Source organism: Phytophthora cinnamomi, assembly GCF_018691715.1.
Source record: "Phytophthora cinnamomi strain GKB4 chromosome Unknown Contig33, whole genome shotgun sequence".
Taxonomy (NCBI): Eukaryota; Oomycota; class Peronosporomycetes; order Peronosporales; family Peronosporaceae; genus Phytophthora; species Phytophthora cinnamomi.
The window spans coordinates 261723-280545 of NW_027150966.1; the positions used below are offsets into that span (position 1 = coordinate 261723).

Here is an 18823-nt window from a genome sequence, read left to right on the forward strand (position 1 = left end):
CCGTCCAACGTGCGGAGTTGGTGGTCGCCAATCCTGCCTTCAACTCTTCTTCTAGATGTACCTCAGCAATCAACCCACTCCAAGCAAGAGGTCAGCTTGCTCATTCATCTGTGCCTCAAGACCTTCGACTCAAAGGGATCCGAATCATTCGCGAATTCCCTTCCGCCGGCTCAAGGAGAGACAGTGTCCACAGGATGCCCAAGTACGAGCTATTCAACTTCTGGAAGAGCAGTTGTTCCTGGCGCGTGCGCATTGCGCTGGCATGGAAAGGCATCGAGTATGAGTACCGTCCAGTAAATCTCGCCGCGTCGGGCGGCGGCGAGCAGCACCTCGACTCGTACCGAAAGCTGAACCCCAACCAGGTACTTCGTCCTACCACCTCAAAAAGGGCGTCGCCGTCGATAGTCTAACCCCGCCATTCCCCTCTGGTGAAGCGAGTTCCGACGCTGGTAGTGGATGGCCACGCGCTGGCTCAGTCCGGTGCGATCCTCGAGTACTTGGAGGAGGCGCACCCGGAGAAGCCGCTGTTGCCGCGCGATCTGCTCCAGCGCGCGCAGGTGCGCAATCTGTGCGGCATCGTGGGCTGCGACACCCAGCCAGCTCAGAGCATGGGCTTGTCCGCCAAGGTAAGGAACGTATCAATTAGAGAATCTAGTTGGTATCAGCTCGCACTTCGTCTGAGTCAGCCACAAAATTTGTCGCCTCAACAGGTCGCGGATTTGCAGTCACCGGCCACTGCCGACGAGCGCTTGGCGCTCGTCGTGGCCTGGAACGCCCAGTGGATCTCGCGCGGCCTTCAAGCCTTCGAGGACGAGCTGGCCCGCTCCGCCGGTCGCTACTGCGTCGGGGACGAGGTGACCTTGGCGGACGTGTATCTGCTGCCGCAGGTGTTCAACGCCCGCGTGTGCAACGTGGACGTGGCGTCGTACCCGACGATCTCGCGCGTAGTGGCCACGTTGGAGCAGCTGCCGGCTTTCGCGAGCTCTCGCCCGGACATCCAACCCGACGCCATCCGCGCGTAATGCTAAGCTTAGCGGTTAAGTTACACATGTCCTTACCGTAGCTTTAGGTACGTTTCGCGTCAGCGGCGAAGAAGACAAATGTAGCCATTCCTGTCGGGCTAAAAATAGTCGGAGGCAGTGTCCATAAAACGAACAGTGGTTAGGGCGGCTTTTGTGGCTCCGAAGTTGCACCAGTTGCCGTTGCAGGCGCCGACCCTCCACAATACAAGCCGAGCCGCAGGGCCGAGCTGTTCGTCCCCCTCGTCGCCCCCATGCTCCTGGGCCGCAGCCGCAGCCCCGGGGGCCCTCGCCGCAGCGTCATAGGCACCGAGCAGGAGTTCGCCAAGCCGCAGCGCTCGAGCTTCTTCGGGCGCCAGCTGGCGCGCTTCCTGCGCCGCGCCTCCTCCACCGTGGCGGCCGAGCAGCCCAGCCACGTGCCCGTACCGCAGAGCACCCGCGGCACCGTGTCTGCGACGTCACTGCGCCGCACGTCGGGCCAGACGGACGTCGCGCCCATCGGCGCCGTGGACCCGCAGATCGCCTTCAATCTGCACAAGCTGCACAGCTTCGCGGTGAGCACGCGCAATGGCGCGCGGCTGGGCAACGAGGACCGCTTCCGCGCCATCGATGACCTGGATCTGTACGGCCGCGGGCTGCTGGAGATCGCGCCGCGTTCCGTGCCGCCCTTCTTCGCCGACGTCCTGCAGCAAAAGATCCTCGAGAACTTCGTGCTGGACGGCCGCGCGCCGGCGCTGCGCGTGCGCAACCTGCTCAAGCACGGGCGCGTGCAGGAGGACACGCAGTTCTTCGGCGTGTACGACGGCCACGGAGGCGCCAGGGTCTCGTCGCTGCTGGCGCTCCTGTTCCCGGTGTACATTCTGGCGGCGCCCGAGTACAAGACCGACTTGGCGGCGGCCTGTCATTCCGCGAGCATGGCCATCAATGAGGAGATCTTGAAGCGAGAGAACAGCGGGCAATGTGAGGGCGGATCCACTGCCGTCACGCTGCTGATCCGAGGAAATAAAGCCATACTGAGCAACACTGGAGACTGCAGGGCGATCATGGTCGCCAAGAGGGACAAAGTGGCCCAGGTCACGCAGCTCACGACAGACCACAAGGCCTCGAACGACCAGGAGAAGCAACGGATCGAGGAGCACGGCGGCATGGTGTTGTACGTGAAGGGCTTGGCCCGAGTCAATGGTCGGCTGGCGGTGGCTAGAGCCTTCGGAGACGCCGAGCTGAGCCAGCTTGTCATTGCCGACCCGGAGGTGACGGTGCACGAACTGCATCGAGAAGATGAGTACATCGTCATGGCTTCGGACGGGCTTTGGGACGTGCTGACTAACGAGCAGGTGGCTTCCTGTATCAGGTGAGTGAGGTTGGATAGTGCTTTTTGGAAACCCAAGACGGCTGAACTGACTTCTTGTGTGTGCTTGATTTCTGGCAGGAACAACCCGTGGCTGAACGTCGAGGAGATGGCCAACATGCTCACGGACCGCGCCGTTGAGCTCGGTACACTCGACAACGTGACGGTGATGGTGGTGGACGTGCGCGGGAGAATAACCTGAGGTGCTGGCGACGATTTCCGATGCCCCCAACACTCCGATTTTGTGATAATCCGCGATCGTTCCTCCGTCCGTCATCATCATGGCCACTCTGCCGAGTGAGTCATAGCTGAACGCACCCTCTGTTATTTAACTCGAGAGATGCTGCGTCCTGCACGGATGCTAGCTCTGTATTGTAAACGCGAATGGCTTTTACGCTCCCTGCTCTGAGTTTTTCGAGATGACGTTGAAGTTGGTGTGCCGACCTGGCTGCATGCGCACTCATGTCCATCGTTAATCAGCCAGTACACGCAGCAAGATATTTTAGCAGAGATAGCTTTCTTCTGAAGGTGATTAACGCGAACAACAACCAATTTAGCTTTCTCATGCGGGCTGGGGCCCTGGAGGACGAGTCCCTGCCCGGATCAGAGCCGTTCTGGTGCGATGTAGCAGTTTGAGCTGCTGGCTTTCTTCGTCTGCCGTAGCTTGTCCTCTCTTACCGAATCGGGTTTCGCGCGACCTCGTGGGATTAATTTGGTCAGGAAGAGCAGCACGCAAGTACTACCAGCATTTGGCGCAGCGCAGCGGGCGTGGCACTGTGTGCACGCAGCCAGTCATGACCGACAGGCGGCGCAAGCGAAAAACTACCAACAGCTTCAACGATGATACGGTGAAGGATTTCCATGCAGTCGATCCGGCTCAAACTCGCAGGCGGAGTGACTGCGACGACCACGACGGCGGCATTCGACATGAGTCTTGGATGGCCAAAGTCTCATCAGCCATGAGCACTCGGATCTTCTCGGGCGGGAAAATGCTCAGCGGTTCTCGAAGTACGCAAGTGATGCCCATTGGGGCTGTGGTGAGCGAAACCAGCAAAACATCGATGGGACGCATGTCTTCTTCATCCATGTCAGCAACACAAGAAGCGGAGTCGCAGCAGAAGCCCGGCTCCTTTGGTGGTCAACACCCATTGCGTCTCGTAGCATCGGAGAAAGCATTGGGTAGTTCGATCGAGACATCATCGCCGGCGACGACCTTCGATGCTTGCCCAACTGTAACGTGTGACATTGCTTCAGACGATAGTGACGATGACGACGATGTTCATCGTAGATCTTCACATGGTTCAACATCACGCCGTGGTGAATGTCAACGGCGCGTCAATGGTCGACGGCAATCCTCCAGCGCTGTCGTGCAGAAAGTAAGGCCTGGGGATCACGAAGACGGCGATGATGAAGAAACAACAATCAGTTCCTTTAGACCATCACTTCACACCGGGAGGATACGTTCGCGCGGTAGTCGCGATGATTCAGACGAAGAAGCCAATGTGCAAGACGCAGCGCCAATTCTCAAAGGCTTTTTCAGCAAAAGCGTGTCAGTGAGCAAAGAGCAGCGGAAACAACAGCGTGAGCAGCGTCGAGAGACGATCTATCGAGAAAGCAAGATGCGGCAAGACAAACTTCGCGAACAGTCTGAACGAGAACGAGTCGCCGATGAAGAATTGAATCGTAGGCGAAAAGTGGAGCAACTGCGTCGTCTTAACCAGCAGCGAAGGATAGAGCTGCTGCGAGATGCTGCCGGTGCTCGGAAGAATCTGTTGGAGCGTATTCAAGAGGACAACGACATCTATCTGGCAGAGCGTGAGCGTTGGGAAAACGATTTTGAGGACGAAATGCAAATACTGAGCAAGGCGTTCCGGAAGGCACGCACATCGGAGGAAAACCGCCCGATGACTGTTGCTGGACTCGCGGTTCCGGAGGCGCTGGCTCAACTAGAGCGTGATGGATCAAACTTTGAGAAGCGTGTTAAGACGGCTCAACCTGCCCTGGGTAGTATGCCACCACGACAGCGAAGAGCAGAGCGCCCAAGCACATCCGGTGCCACACCAAGTAGTTTCAACACGTCATCTCCACTCTTCGACTCGTGCGAAGTGCTGCCATTAGAGGACTCGAAAGACGTATTTGACCTTTTCGGAGGTGACGACGCGGCCAGCGATATATTCCCCTGCTGCAACAGCGTCTTGACGGATCACGAGCAACAGGGCGACAGCGACATCAACCACCTTCTCGAGGAGCGCGAGAAATTGCTCCAGCGCATCGCTGCGATCGATCGCATGGTCCAGACTCAACAGTAACAGTAACAGCAACAGTAGGGACCTAGTTGTCAATGTTTATACCAACCAGTTTTCAGTGAACAATATCATATTTATCCCAGCGTTGGTTGTACAAACTGCTCAGCCTGTCAAGAGCTGGCAGGGCGTCCTGGTTGGCGGTCTCTTCACTTGTCCGTGTTGGCGATGCACTTGTTGACAACCGTCAGCAGGTGCGCGTTCTCCAGCGCAGCCGCCACGCGCTCCTTGTCGTTGAGCTGCTTGTTCACGGCAGCCTCGGACGCGTGCGTGCCGGGCGTGATGAGGATGTCCACCTTGAAGCGCGGCGGCAGCGAGCGCAGCAGCTTCACGCGCAGGCACAGCCCGATGAGCGTCGCCATGCTGCTCCCACACAATAATAGCAATAAACACATCAGCCCCGTAAGAAAATATTAAATAAAATAATAAACTACGTAGTGCCATGGTGGACGCACCTGCAGTGCGGGATGGTGGGCGTAAAGAAGATTTTGATGCGCGAGTTGGCGTCGTCCACGTGGATGTTCTCGAGCGACATGACCTTGAGCTGCTCCAGCGTCAGTGGGTGTTCCGGGTCGTTGATGTGGCGCAGAATTTCTGTCCGCAGCAGCCAATTGAGCAGCGATTAGCTGTGGTTTAACACTTTTTTCGTCGTCAACGTTCTGCAGCGAACGCACCGAAGACCTCGTCGGGCTCGAACGGGTCGGCGGCGTCCTCGTCGAGCGCCTCGTCCACGTCGAATTTCTTGGGCGCCGGAGTGGCCACGGCATACACCGTCGGGTTGGCGTTGATCTTCTCCTGCAGCCCCATTGCTCCCAGTCTTCTCCTCGCGAACCGATTGATTGATGAGTGACGCAAATGTGCAACTCAATTCGGACTAAATTACAGATTATAGTATACCGGGTAATACTGACGTACCTACCGACTCAAATGCCACTCACTGTTACTCACTGAGTAATACTCAGGCTATATCGTACCCTTGGAATGGGATTAACATGTAAACGCGCTCTTCCTGCCTGCCATCTACACCGAACTGAGTGCTTCCTCGGTACTGGGCTTCGACAGGATCTCGCTCTTTCTTCGTTCTCGCACGCGTTGTCGTTGCGGACGTTGAATTTCTCCCTTTCTACCTTGTACAAACACATCACCGCCGTTTTACAGTAGGCACTGCCTGCCTATTTTGAAGGTGGTCTTAAGTCGGCACCACTTTCAGAATAGGGATGTCATCCAAGATTTCAATGTCGTGGGGTACGAATGCCTGTCAGTTCACATTCGTACACACGTTACCCGCTCTGAGCGAGATAGGAGACTGACCGAATTCACGATAAGCGTCGTATTTCTTTCGCTCGTGTAGCATAAATTCTTGGCACCTCAACTTTGACGCTTGTTTTTATTCAGGTGGCAATCGGACATACTCTAGAAGAGGAGGCAAATCTGACGTTGGACGTGCCGATGGGCGAATTTCGGACGGCTCCTGCTGCCGCCAGCGCCTTCGCCAAGCCTGACTGCTGATGAAAGTCAAGGTCAAGGACTTCAAGGAGGACACAATCGTGTTGAACGGCAACAGGAGCATCTTGCAGTGTAAGTAGCTGCAAGTTCAATTCTGGAACGGCGACGTCAACAACGCCACAATATTTTGGCGCTACTCAAGTGCAGGTTACTTGGCTTGGCCACCAGTAATGATGATCAAGGTTGAAACGTGCGAGGGCGTGGCAGGTGCTTTGCGCGTCGTTCGCGCAACGGGGACGCCGTAATAGCCAAGCACATGGTGGTGGGGAATTTCTCCAGGAGAAGCGAAATTCCGATGACACGTTAACTTACATGCTTTTTGCTGCATGACGAAGGACATGCAACTGGACCGTCGCATTCTAACTTAGTTAGGCGAGCACCTCTGGTAAGTGACGCGCTTCGCGTGAATGGTGCACAGGTTAGTGTCCGTGAACAACCCGACCAAATAGGCCTCCGATGCTTCCTGCAGCGCTAGATGGCCGAGCCGTGGAAGCACAGGTCGGCCTTGTAGCCCTGTGCGATCTCCCGCACTAGGCGCTGGAACGGCAGCTGGCGGCTCACCGGCAAAACAAGCCCACTATTTAGAACGTTCCAAATTTAGAAATGCCAAGCAGTACTATGACACCCACAGTTGTGTACATGTTATGGCAACCTAAACTTATTCATTTTAATTATGGCTACAGCGAGTCCACCTGGTAGTGGTGGCCTTAGGAGGCACTGTGCGACTGGTACTCGTCCAAGTAGGACGCGTTTCAGTCTCGCACTGTACGCTCGCATACGTCCGCTAGATCCGATGCTTGTTCTTCAGACAGCCGCACGCACCAAGGTAATAGAAGCCGCACCGTACGATGCCGCTTCAACTTTGAATAGTATCAAAACGAGCTAGTTAGCAGTGCACGAGACACCTCTCAATCCTCGGGGTGCTCTGCGCGGCGAGCACAGCTTCGACCTGTCGATAAGGCCACCTCCAAACACCAGAGGGCACAGGTGTCTTCGTCACATGTCACTTCGTGACGAGGGAGAAGACGAAGAGACCTTCGTCCTCTATACGGTACTGGAATGGGATGTTCATGTTGTTGGGGCTGCGGAGCTGCGGTCGGCCTTGTGAGCACGAAGAAGCAAATTCGGTTGTGTGAGCTGAAGTGCGAAGCAACTGGCTGCATGCTGTGGCTGGCGGTGGGTGGTGGGCTTGTTTTTCAAAAGTATACAAAACATAAGTCATAAATATCGTTCAAATCTGCATTTACGCGACAAACGTGGGCGTATCTTGCAGATCTGTCGACTACATAACATGTACACAACTGTGGGTGTCATAGTACTGCTTGGCGTTTCTAAATTTGGAACGTTCTAAACAGTGGGCTTGTTTTGCCGGTGAGCCCAGCTGGCGCATCAGCAGCTCCGTTGACCGCTGGAAACGGCGGATCTTGCGGAGCGCCACCGTGCCGGGGCGGTACCGCCGCAGCTTCTTAATGTCGCTTGGCGTGGGCGCAGACTCGCGCGCGGCCTTGATGGCGAGCTGCTTCCTCGGCGGCTTGCTGCTGCTGAACTTGCGGGTGGTCTGCTTGGTGCAGGCCATAACGAGGACCTCCACTAATGTACTTACGAGCTTCCGAGGGGGGAGAATGAAGCCAAGTGCCTGCTGTGTGTGGTGTGTGTTGGGGGGGGGGGGGGGGGGGGGTATCGAAGGGCAATTTACATGTATGTACTGGCCTTCAAGAAAGTACAACGACTTGTTTTCTTCCATATATTCAATGGTTACCACGGGGACGGGTGTGTCGTTTGTAGGTGTGCTGACTACGTGCGTTCACCTCGAATGCGACGCGCAAGGTGAATGTCCTTGGGCATGATGGTAACGCGCTTCGCGTGGATAGCACACAGATTGGTGTCCTCGAACAGGCCGACGAGGTACGCCTCCGAGGCCTCCTGCAGCGCCAAGATAGCCGTAGTCTGGAATCGCAAGTCTGTCTTGTAGTCCTGTGCGATCTCGCGCACCAGGCGCTGGAAGGGGAGTTTGCGAATCAAGAGTTCGGTGGACTTTTGGTACTTGCGGATCTCCCGCAGAGCAACTGTACCCGGACGATAGCGGTGCGGCTTCTTGACGCCTCCAGCAGAGGGTGCCGACTTACGTGCGGCCTTGGTGGCGAGCTGCTTGCGCGGGGCCTTGCCGCCGGTGGACTTGCGGGCTGTTTGCTTGGTGCGAGCCATGGTCGAGGTTGAAAAAGTCTTGGAATGGTCGAACTTTGCTGTAGTTTTGATCAGTGGAGAGGTCTGCGGGCTAGAGCGCGGAGCTTCGAAGTGAGCCGAGCGGGAGAAGAGCGAAAGATGGTTGCGAGGCTGGGCCTTTGTTTGAATTCGTCGAGGACTTTACACTTGCGGGATATGATGTGTCGCCTACCTACAGGTGGCAAACGCCTGAATAAACTTGGATTTCGCGGTATGGATGTCTGGTAAAAAACACACACTCATTACTCGCGCCACAACACACCGAGGAAGTGACGATCAATGATCGTCACTTCCTCGATCTAGGTGAACGCGTCGCTAGGAATGCACGTAGCTAAGACAATTCACTTGAATAATGTAAATCTCCTGCATGCCTAGTTTGAATTTTGAGCCGTTTGTATCTTCTCCAAGATGCGTACCTGTCGTCAAATAGGCAGGACGGTATTTTTGCCTCGTTTTAAGAGGCCTGACGATCATGAAGTCTCACCGAAATGCGAGGTGCCTGCCGCAGGCACCGCACGCGCTCAGCGTAATGCTGATGAAAGCTAATCGTGGTTTTGGCAGCGACCATTCATTCGCGTGGACGAATCGACCACTATAGTGCAGCGACCGACCATGGAGACTCGATTCGTGAGACGGGGTCCAATGGCGACAAGATCAATACCCCGCCCCACCTACATGGCGGAGGAATTCCCCAAACTTAGCTCTGCTGCAGGTAGGACGTGTCCTTCGTTGCTAACGCGAAGCCACCAGCGATTCGTAGTAACGCGGATATCGGGGTACTATAGTCTAGTGATATCGCACTTCATGTTATAATATATCGTACTATATATTAGGACGATAAAACACTGTTAATAATTTCATATTACTATATATGAATAATTTCCGTACCATTAAGTACGATTGTACAGCTAGTAATACCAACTTCGCCGAGAGCTATGCCGCGTGGTGGTTGGATTCTCCCCGCGTATGGGTATCAGGAGGCGCTACGCTGTTTGGACCAAAGTGAGACGAGCGACAGCGGCGCCAAGGCGGTGGACAAGTCCCTACTGGTGATTACTAGTACTTTGTGGCCGAGCGCACATCTTACAAGATCGTGGGTGTGTGGCGGTGTCTGGACCACCCGCCTGTGTACTCGGGCCTTATGGTGCGCAACTGATGCGGCAAAATGAACCTGGTAAATTCGGGTACCCGGTGCCGTCGGACGGATGGGTGCAGACACCCTGGGAAAAGCGATCGGGCGGGGTGGCTAGCCCATATGCAAGTTATGATATTGAGGTGCTTATTTCGAAGCCTGGCCACGATCATGCAGAGCCAGCCGCACCTGGTCGCTCCTGCTGACCTAGGTCTGCATCATCGGCAGGACGGTGCTCTTTGGGTTGTATAAGGTGCTTATATTATAATCTACTCAGCTAACAAGAACTGCTACAGCATCAAGTGGCGACTTGGCCAACACATAGGTCCACGAACTGAGACCGCTCCACTAACCGCTAAGGTCGCTTCCCTCCGTCGTCAATGGTGACACCTATTAGGTGCGTCATCGTTGACGCTTAGCAAATAAACAATCGATTCTCTGGAGTGTCCAGTATTTGAGTATCAAGCACAAGTGTAGCAGCAACCAGGCATAACCAACTGAACCTTCAGTGTCCAGTATATTACATTGGCCGATTTATTGCTATCAACGAATATCAGTGCAAATTATTGATATTATCTTACTCATAGCAACTTGTTGATTTTTAGGCATTATATTATTATATTACTATAGTTAACATATATTGCCGTTACTACGAATTCCTGGAAGCGACAGCCTGTCGCTCGCTCGACATGGTTTCTGGGGGTGCTGTCGACACCGCCAGCACGGATTAGTCGCGCCGATAACGGGGTCGCGATCCGAACGCAATTTCAGGCACGGCGGCGGCGATTTGCCAACGCTCGTGCCCGCCTCACCTGACACCGCAAAAACATGCCTCGCCGCGATCCGGAGATCGGTTCGGCCACCGCCAGCAAGCGGAATAAACGGGCAGGCGGGCATCCGCGCGACCACCATGGTCGTTCTGCGCGCATCGCGAGCGCGTGCCTCTCCGCCCAGATGAAGGGCCCGAGATTGTCGTGCAATCGGCGCGCTCGCTTGCGGCGTGCAGTGAAGCGCAACAAGCAAACTGGTATAGGTGCTGGTAGCGCTCCAGGGCGCGTGCCACCTTCTGACCACGCCTGGGATATGACGTCGGACAAATGCGTCTTGGTGGTGCGGCTCAGCCGCACTGCGGCTGGAGCGTTCGGGTGCAGGCTGGATCCGCCATCACGCAATGACTGACTGGCTCGGTCTCTCGCTGCAGGGTCCAGCCGCTGGGCTCCAGCGGCGGCGTCAAGCGGAGCAAAGACGCCTGGCTCAATATCTGGCTCTGGCGAACAAAGCGCGGGCGCTTGAGCGATTAAGTTTTTCGCAGGCGCAGACCGTTACGCGAGACGAGTGGTGCTGCCAGCGCCATCAACCCGCCGACCTCGGGGGAAAGTATCCGCAGGCTGCGGACCGCAGCAGGCGTGGCATGTCGAGCAATTGCTGCAAATTGCACGCGGGCTGACCCAGCAGCGGGTGATCCCCACCGCAGTGACGAAGATCGGGGCGGCACCATTGCGGCCGCCAGTGCTGGTGGATCATCTCAGCAATGGTCTCAACGAGTCGGAGGGAGCCGGCGTGCAGCCCAAACGACCAGGCGTGCCTCAGCGCCATTCAGCGGCGGTCTCCGCTGTGATTGGCCTGGAGCACGCTTCCGCACTGCGGATTGGTCCCTCAAGTGTGCGCAGCGTCTGTAGATGTCAGCTACTAGCTGAGCCGGAGCAGCGATATACATGCACATCTATTTGCCTTTTGGTGTTCGGATCCTTCCATAACCCAAACAGGCCCCAGGTTAAGGACAAAATAAAGGACCTAACGTTAGAAGCTCACGTTGCATCATTTGGGAGATACGCCTATGGGGAGAAAACCCTCGATTAGCGCTTTAAGTGGGGTGTCTTGCAAAATGTCCACCATTGTCCATCATGGAAAAACTGCCGCTTGAAAAGTGCCACTAATAACATATCACCTTTTAGTTTTTGTCCTTACTTCTAGGACAAATATCGCAGATTGACTTGCGTTCAGTATGTGGCTTCAGCCGTAACGCCCCTCACACAGTATATGTACTTGTTATACATTACTCGCTCGTACTTACCCAAAACGAACACTCGCGAAACAATTTTCAAGTCACTTTTGGTCCCTTTTCGCTGGTTTTAAGGACACGGCTTCTGGCAGAAGGTTGTCATCATGCAGAAATTCTGCATGACAACCTCCCATCCACGAAGATCTGCCGACGTAGCAGGAGGATACAGTAGGGTGGCCGCGCTCATGGACGGGTGTCTGGCATCCAGACACCCGTCGATGATCCAGACTCTGGATTAATACTCTTTCCAATGCTATCGACCCCGCATTGACCACGGGCACCACTCGCGGCCGTTGTCGGCCTCCCATTTCACTCTGCAATTCGCACTCCTCCGAGCACTCGACCACCGCCAGCCATGCTCACCCGCGCTGCACTGTCGGCCGCAGTGGCCGTCGCCGCGTTGGTGCCCGCCCACGCGCTCACGAACCTCAAGACCGACTGGGACGCCTACGTCAGCGCGCTGCCCATTCCGGACGTCATCGACCTGACGGCCGGCGGCGCCATCGACATGCAGATCGGCCGCGCCACGCACAACTGGACCGCGGACGGCTCCATCTCGGGCGACATCTATGGCTACGCGCTCAAGAACTCGACGCCCACCATGCCCGGGCCCACCATCAAGGTGGCCAAGGGCGTGCCGACCACCATCACCTGGTACAACGAGCTGTCACAGCCGCACCTGTTCCAGAACTCGGTCGAGGACTCGCTCAACAACGTCGAGTCCGCTTGCTACCCGTACTGCGGCGTGCCGGTGGTCACCCACGTGCACGGCCTCGAGTCCCCGCCCCAGTACGACGGCCTCCCGTACCGGTCTATCTACAAGAACCAGTCGCAGGTGTTCCACTACTACAACAACCAGTCGGCCTCCACCAAGCTCTACCACGACCACTCGAACGGCCTGACGCGTCTCAACACGTGGGCCGGTCTCATGGGCGCCTACATCATCACCGATGACGAACTGGAGGCGTCCATCAACATGGACATCGAGACGGACATTCCGTTGGTGCTGACCGACCGCCTCATCAACACCACGGGCGAGCTCCTCTACTCGGACGACAACTGCAACGCAGGCGCCACCGAGTGGGTGCCCGAGTCCTTCGGCAACGTGAACCTGGTCAACGGCGTGATCATGCCGTACGTTGAAGTGCCGCCTGCCCAGGTGCGCTTCCGCTTGATCAACGTCGCCAACGCGCGCCACTACAATATCACCGTGCCGTTCGAAAACAAATGCCAGATTGTCGCCACCGACTCCGGCTTCGTGCACCAGCCCGAGTCGTTCAGCGACTACCTCGTCCTCTTCCCGTTCGAGCGCATCGAGTTCGTCTGCGACTTCACCAACGACACGAACGGCACGACCTACGAGCTCATCGACAACGAGACGGCGGACCAGCCTACGGCGTACGACGAGCGCATCATGCAGATCCGCGTCGTGGAGAGCCTGAAGACGGACTCGATGGAGTACCGCGAGATCCCGTCGACGCTCGTGACTTACAAGTCCCTGAAGGAGCTGTATGAGGCCGGCGGAAAGGAACGCACGGTCATCCTCGGAGAAATGGACACCGCGCTGCAGTGCCCTCTGTACGACATGATCATGTACCGGTCGCAGCAGATCAATTTGACGAGTATCACGGGCAGCCTGCACTGCACTAAGGGCACGGTGGAGAAGTGGAACTTCCAGAACCCGACCGACGACCCGCACCCGTTCCACTGGCACTTGGTAAATGCCCAGTGCGGTGACACCGAAGAGACCATCGACACGAACCACCTGAAGGATGTTGCCAAAATCCCGAAAGCCGGTGACCGTGCATCGGATACCATCACGCAGGTTTGTTACGTGGCTTGCACCCCTGACGAGTATCTTGTTGCCAACAGCACCCGCGGTGCTAAGGACTACGGATTCGATACGACGGAGCCGTACGTTGCTCACTGTCATATTCTGGAGCACGAGGAGAACTCGATGATGAGCTGGTTCAAGATCATGGACGTGGATGACGGATTCGCCGACGACAACGGCATTACCGCAGGCACCGAAATCACCAACACCGTTATTGCTACGGCCATGGGCATGAGTGTGCTGGGTGGCATTGCTACGACGCTGTCTGTGCTGGTGATCTCGGTCGAGCGCCTGAAATTCCTTGCCGACCCGCGCTCTTTGTCGATCGCCTTTGCTCTGTCGGCGGGTGTTATGATCTTCATCGCTTTCGCTGACCTGTATGCCGAGGCTCTGACCTACTACCGTGCTGCGTTCACTCCTGGTACGACCGACCCCGAGGCTTACGAGCACGGTGGAAGCTCGACGACTACCGGTGTTTGTGATGACACGTGCAACGGTAACACCTACTTGGCAGCCACTGGTGTCTTCTTCGTTGGTATGGCGATCATCTTGTTGGTGGAGTGGTTGGTTCACTCTGTTTTCGAGCGTAAGGACAGAGCTGCTGCTGCTGAGGCTGCAGCCAAGGCCGATCAGGAGGCTGACGGTGACAAGGCTCGGATAACGGAAGATGGCGGTAACATCGTGCACATTGCCTCTCCTGTGCCCGGCACGCCTCTGCCTAACGATGCTGCCCACGAGCTTGCCAGCCCTGCCGGAGAAGAGTCGTCCGCGCTTATCGAGGAGAAGAAGGTGAAGGAAGAGTACCGTCGTGCTGGAGTACTGACTGGTATCGCTATTGCCATTCACAACTTCCCCGAAGGTCTGGCGCTGTTCGTGTCTTCGCTCGCTGGTCTCCGCACGGGTATCGTGCTGTCCATCGGCATTATCCTCCACAACTTCCCGGAGGGTGTGGCTGTGGCAGCACCTGTGTACTATGCTACGGGAAGCAAGGTCGAGGCATTCAAGTGGACGATCATCAGTGGTTTTGCCCAGGTGCTCGGCGCTGGCATCGGTTGGGCTGCTGTTTCGGGTGGCATGAGCTATGCTCTGGAAGCCACGTTGTACGCTTTGGTGGCTGGTATGCTGGTGTGTATCACTGCAAAGGAGTTGCTTCCGGGTGCCTACAAGTTCGACCCAAGCGGAAAGCTTTTTGTGCCGTCCTTCTTCATCGGTATCGCCATTATCGCGATGAGTTTGGTTGCTCTCAACTACGCTGGATCTAGCTAAGTGTAGAACCAATCAACCCTTAAACGTATCAAGATGAATGCAAAGTCGGTGTCAATTGATTTCTAATTGTGCGGTTGAGTTGGTGTGACCTTGAACATTAGCCGGAGCCAGCGTACTTGAGAGCCATCACGCTGAATGCAATGACTGCCATACCAATGAAGAATGCTATCACGAACACTTTACCCTTCGGGTCAAATTTGTAGGCACCCTTGATCAGTTCCTTCACCGTGATGCAAACCAGCATCCCGGCTACAACACCATATAGGGAAGCCTGCAGACCATAACTCATACCACCTGAAATTGCAGCCCAACCGATTGCGGCCCCCATAGGCTGCGCAATTCCGCTCAAAGCCGTCCACTTGAAGGCCTCCAGCTTACTTCCCGTCGCGTAGTACACAGGTGCAGCTACCGCGACACCTTCGGGGAAGTTGTGCATGATGATGCCAATCGACAGCACGATACCCGATCGAAGTCCCGAGAGCGACGAGACGAAGAGGGCAAGACCTTCGGGGAAGTTGTGAATGGCAACAGCGATGCCTGTCATGACGCCAGCGCGACGGAATTCTTCTTTTGCTTTTAATCCTGGCACCACCGGGGCCGCACTCTCACCGGGCCGCGGACTCTCCAACTCACGACCATGGTCACTCGTTAAGCTGTCGAACGCCGGCGACTCGACGGCATCTTTAACTCCATCCTCCAAGTTGTCGTCCGAGTTCTTCTCTTCTTTCTTGTTCTTCTTCTTGTTCTTGTCAAAGATTCCGTGCACCACGAACTCGACGAAGAGGATGATCAGCACCCCTCCGAAGAAGGCTGCCAGCGTGGTCATGTACGCGTTGCCATTGCACACATTGTCACAAACCCCAGAGCTTGACGTGCCACCTTTCTCGTACGCCTCCGGGTCCACCGCACCTGGTGTGTATGACGCCCTATAGAACGCCAAGGCCTCACCGAAGAGGTCTGCAAGCCCAATGAAGAGCATCACGCCTGAAGATACCGCAAACGCCACTGCAAGTGCTGTTGGACTCGCCAGGAAATTTAGACGCTTCACAGAGATCACCAAAATCGACGCTGTCGTTGCCAGTCCACCCAGCACGCTCATGCACATGGCCGTCGCAATGACCGTGCTGGTAATTTGAGTTCCTGGTGTGATGCCGTCGTCGTTTGCGTATCCATCATCGACGTCCTGGATGTTGAACCACGCCATCATAGCGTTTTCCTCGTGCTCCAGAATGTGACAGTGAGCAACGTACGGGTCTGTAGTTTCAAAATTGAACTCTTTGGCGCCACGCGTGCTGTCTTCGAGCAGATAATCACCAGGCGTACAAGCTACGTAGCACACTTGTGTGATGGTCGATTTTGCGCGACCTCCGGCGTTCGGGATAACCACCACATCCTTCAGTTCGTTTGTGTTGATTGTTTCCTCAGTTTCACCACACTGCGCATTAATCACGTGCCAATGGAACGGGTGCGGGTCATCGGTGGGGTTCTGGAAGTTCCACTTCTCGACTGTGCCCTTGGTGCAGTGCAGGTGCGCGGTGATCCCAGACGTGTTTACTTGCTGTGAACGGTACAGCAGAAGTCCCATGGAAGGGCAGTGCAGTGACTTCTCAATTTCACCGAGGATGAGAGTGCGCTCCTTTCCACCAGCCTCGTACAGCTCTTTCAGCGACTTGTATGGTGTAAGCGTCGACGGGATCTCGCGCACCGTCATAGTGTTCGTTTTGAGACTGCTCTTGATTCGGAATTGCATGACACGGGGGTCGTACACCGTCGCCTGGGTCGAAGTCTGCTTGTCAACGAGATCATACGTCGTAGCATCCGCGACGCCAGTAAAGTCGCATACGAATTCCACCCGCTCGAACGGGAAGACGACGAGGTTTTCAGACAGGTCAGTCGGTGCTCCCACGTAGCCGGAATCCGCAGCAATAACCTTGCACTTATTTGCGAACGGCACGGTCAAGTTGTAGTGACGTGCATTGGCTGCATTCACCAAACGGAAGCGTACCTGGGCGGGCGGTACCTCGACGTATGGCATCACAACACCATTCACCAAGTTGACTGAACCAAACGACTCAGGAACCCACAATGTCGCGCCTTCATTGCAGTTGTCGTCCGAGTACAAGATCTTGCCGGAATTACTGATGAGTTTATCGCTCAACACGATAGGAATGTCGGTCTCGATATCAAGGTTTAAGTTGGCGTCGGTGTCGGCATCAGAGATGATGTACAGACCAACAAGACCAGCCCACGTGTTGAGTCGCGTTAGTCCGTTTGCGTGGTCATGGTACGTCTTCGTCGATGCAGATTGATTGTTGAGGTAGTGAAAAGCCTGCGTTTGGTTCTTGTAAATCGATAGATAAGGGAGGCCATCGTACCTTGCAGGCGCCTCGAGACCGTGCACGTGGGTCACAACGGGTACTCCACAGTAAGGGTAACATGCTGAGGCTTGCTGCGTGAGCGTGAGCTGGACGCTATCCTGGAACAAGTGGGGTGCATCGAGCTCGTTGTACCAGGTGATGTTGATCGGGACCCCTTTGGCGACCTTGATGGTAGGACCAGGAAAGGATGGCGTCGAATTCTTGAGCGCGTATCCGTAGATAGTACCTGCGATGGCTCCATCACCAGTCCAGTCGTGGCTTGCCGTGCCGATCTGCATTTCGATAGCACCGCCACCGGTCATGTCGATGACCGTCGGAATAGGCAAAGCGCTGGCGTAGGCGTAGTCATCCCAGCTGGTCTTGAGGTCGTCGAGTGCATTGGCCGGTGACGAAACGCCTGCAACCCCCCAGGCCACCGCCACTGCGGAAGCTGATGAGAAGCAGCGCATGACTATGAGTCTGTGCTACTGATAAACGCTGGTGTCGATGCGGTGGTGCGGTAGAACGGGAAATTCGGAATGAGCTCAACTGTGCACTTAGCACACGGATCTGAGACGTAGCTAGACTTTTGTCATGTTGGGGACTTCCGAAACGACCTCCTTCTATTGCAGCACTTTGAAAGGCTAGCGAGCAACGTCTAAGCCTCGCACGTGGTGGTTACCGGGTCGAGATGTCAGGAAAGCTGCACCGATCATGCGGTAGACACCATTTTCGCGAGGGAGCACGTGCCTTTGGCCAATTGACAGGCATGGGACCTCCGGAAACGGACTCACCGTTGGGATTGTGCTAATTCGTTTCACGAGAAAACACTTTCAACAGTCTTGGTATGGATGATATTCATAGCTGGCTCTGCGATGTTGCTGTTGATAGAGTGGAGCCGTACAGAAGTCATAGGTGCGACGAGGAATATGGCTCTATATTGATAAAACGTATGAACCCGCAGCACCAGAGTGACATCAGATAGGGAAATTAAAGCCTACGTGTTCATTACTGAAAATATGTTTAATCGAGCAGAGCCGCAAAGCTTTTTTGCAAGCAAAGTCTTTATATTTTGAGATGACTGTGTGGACAATATATACATGTACAGGTTTCTGATGAATTGACCTGAGCCGGCGTAGGTAGCTCGAGCCTGAACACTTTAAGGCCACGATGATGAGTGCAGTGATAACCAGTCCGCCGAAGAACACTAACACTAACACTAACGCCTTATCGGCGCCGACAGCACGTAGCGAGATCATCATGCACATCGCCGTAGCATTGATGATCTGTGTGTCTGGGGAATTGCGTCACACGATTGTCGTACGGCGACGCCTGCTCCGCCGGGTCAGGCCGTGAGTGGTTTGTCTCGATGGACGCGATCTGGTTGCTGTAGTACGTTGGGGAACTCCTGCAACTACAGTCATTTTGTAGATCTAGAAGCGTCGTATCTGGTGGGTGACTCCACGCCATAGCCTCTGCAATACGGGTAGCATGCCCAGGCATGTTAATTTGTGTTCCTGGTGTGATGACTTTATCGTCCACAAAGCCGTCATCTTCGCCCATGATGTCGAACCAGCTCACCATAGCGTTCTCCTCATGCTCCATAATGTGGCAATGAGCAATGTACGAGCCAGACGTGTCGAAATTGAATTCCTCGGTGCCGCGGGTACTATCTCCGAGAAGGTAGCCGCCGGGCGTACAAGCTACTTAACACACCTGGGTGATGGTAGATTAGCGCGATGTCCAGCGCTAGGAATGACCACCACGTCTTTG

At 55.4% G+C, this 18823-nt stretch overlaps 6 protein-coding genes across 7 annotated transcripts; 4 read left to right on the forward strand and 2 right to left on the reverse strand.

Moving 5' to 3' along the window:
- Positions 1-194: 194 nt before the first annotated feature.
- Positions 195-1022, forward strand: IUM83_04295 (Maleylacetoacetate isomerase; the record flags this gene model as incomplete). Its single annotated transcript, XM_067928359.1, has 3 exons — positions 195-362; positions 435-626; positions 711-1022. The coding sequence occupies 3 exons, from the start codon at positions 195-197 to the stop codon at positions 1020-1022; spliced, it is 672 nt and encodes a 223-aa protein (XP_067792810.1).
- A 251-nt stretch (positions 1023-1273) lies between these two features.
- Positions 1274-2569, forward strand: IUM83_04296 (Protein phosphatase 2C; the record flags this gene model as incomplete). The annotated part of the gene is made up of 2 exons (XM_067928360.1): positions 1274-2370; positions 2449-2569. The coding sequence occupies 2 exons, from the start codon at positions 1274-1276 to the stop codon at positions 2567-2569; spliced, it is 1218 nt and encodes a 405-aa protein (XP_067792869.1).
- Positions 2570-3986: 1417 nt separating this feature from the next.
- Positions 3987-4676, forward strand: IUM83_04297 (Tetratricopeptide repeat protein 21B; the record flags this gene model as incomplete). Its single annotated transcript, XM_067928361.1, has 1 exon — positions 3987-4676. The coding sequence occupies one exon, from the start codon at positions 3987-3989 to the stop codon at positions 4674-4676; it is 690 nt and encodes a 229-aa protein (XP_067792868.1).
- Positions 4677-4819: 143 nt separating this feature from the next.
- IUM83_04298 (histone H3) lies at positions 4820-8381 on the reverse strand (the record flags this gene model as incomplete). 2 transcript variants are annotated; one of them, XM_067928362.1, is made up of 4 exons in its annotated part: positions 4820-5033; positions 5126-5264; positions 5345-5487; positions 7975-8381. In XM_067928362.1, the coding sequence occupies 4 exons, from the start codon at positions 8379-8381 to the stop codon at positions 4820-4822; spliced, it is 903 nt and encodes a 300-aa protein (XP_067792811.1). The 2 variants fall into 2 exon arrangements, with proteins under 2 accessions (XP_067792811.1, XP_067792812.1); XM_067928363.1 differs by lacking the exons at positions 4820-5033; positions 5126-5264; positions 5345-5487 and having other exon boundaries at positions 7971-8381.
- Positions 8382-11948: 3567 nt separating this feature from the next.
- On the forward strand, positions 11949-13480 carry IUM83_04299 (Spore coat protein A; the record flags this gene model as incomplete). Its single annotated transcript, XM_067928364.1, has 2 exons — positions 11949-13418; positions 13466-13480. 2 exons carry the CDS (start codon positions 11949-11951, stop codon positions 13478-13480), a joined length of 1485 nt encoding a protein of 494 aa, XP_067792871.1.
- Positions 13481-14790: 1310 nt separating this feature from the next.
- IUM83_04300 (Spore coat protein A) lies at positions 14791-17520 on the reverse strand (the record flags this gene model as incomplete). The annotated part of the gene is made up of 1 exon (XM_067928365.1): positions 14791-17520. The coding sequence occupies one exon, from the start codon at positions 17518-17520 to the stop codon at positions 14791-14793; it is 2730 nt and encodes a 909-aa protein (XP_067792678.1).
- Positions 17521-18823: the final 1303 nt, after the last annotated feature.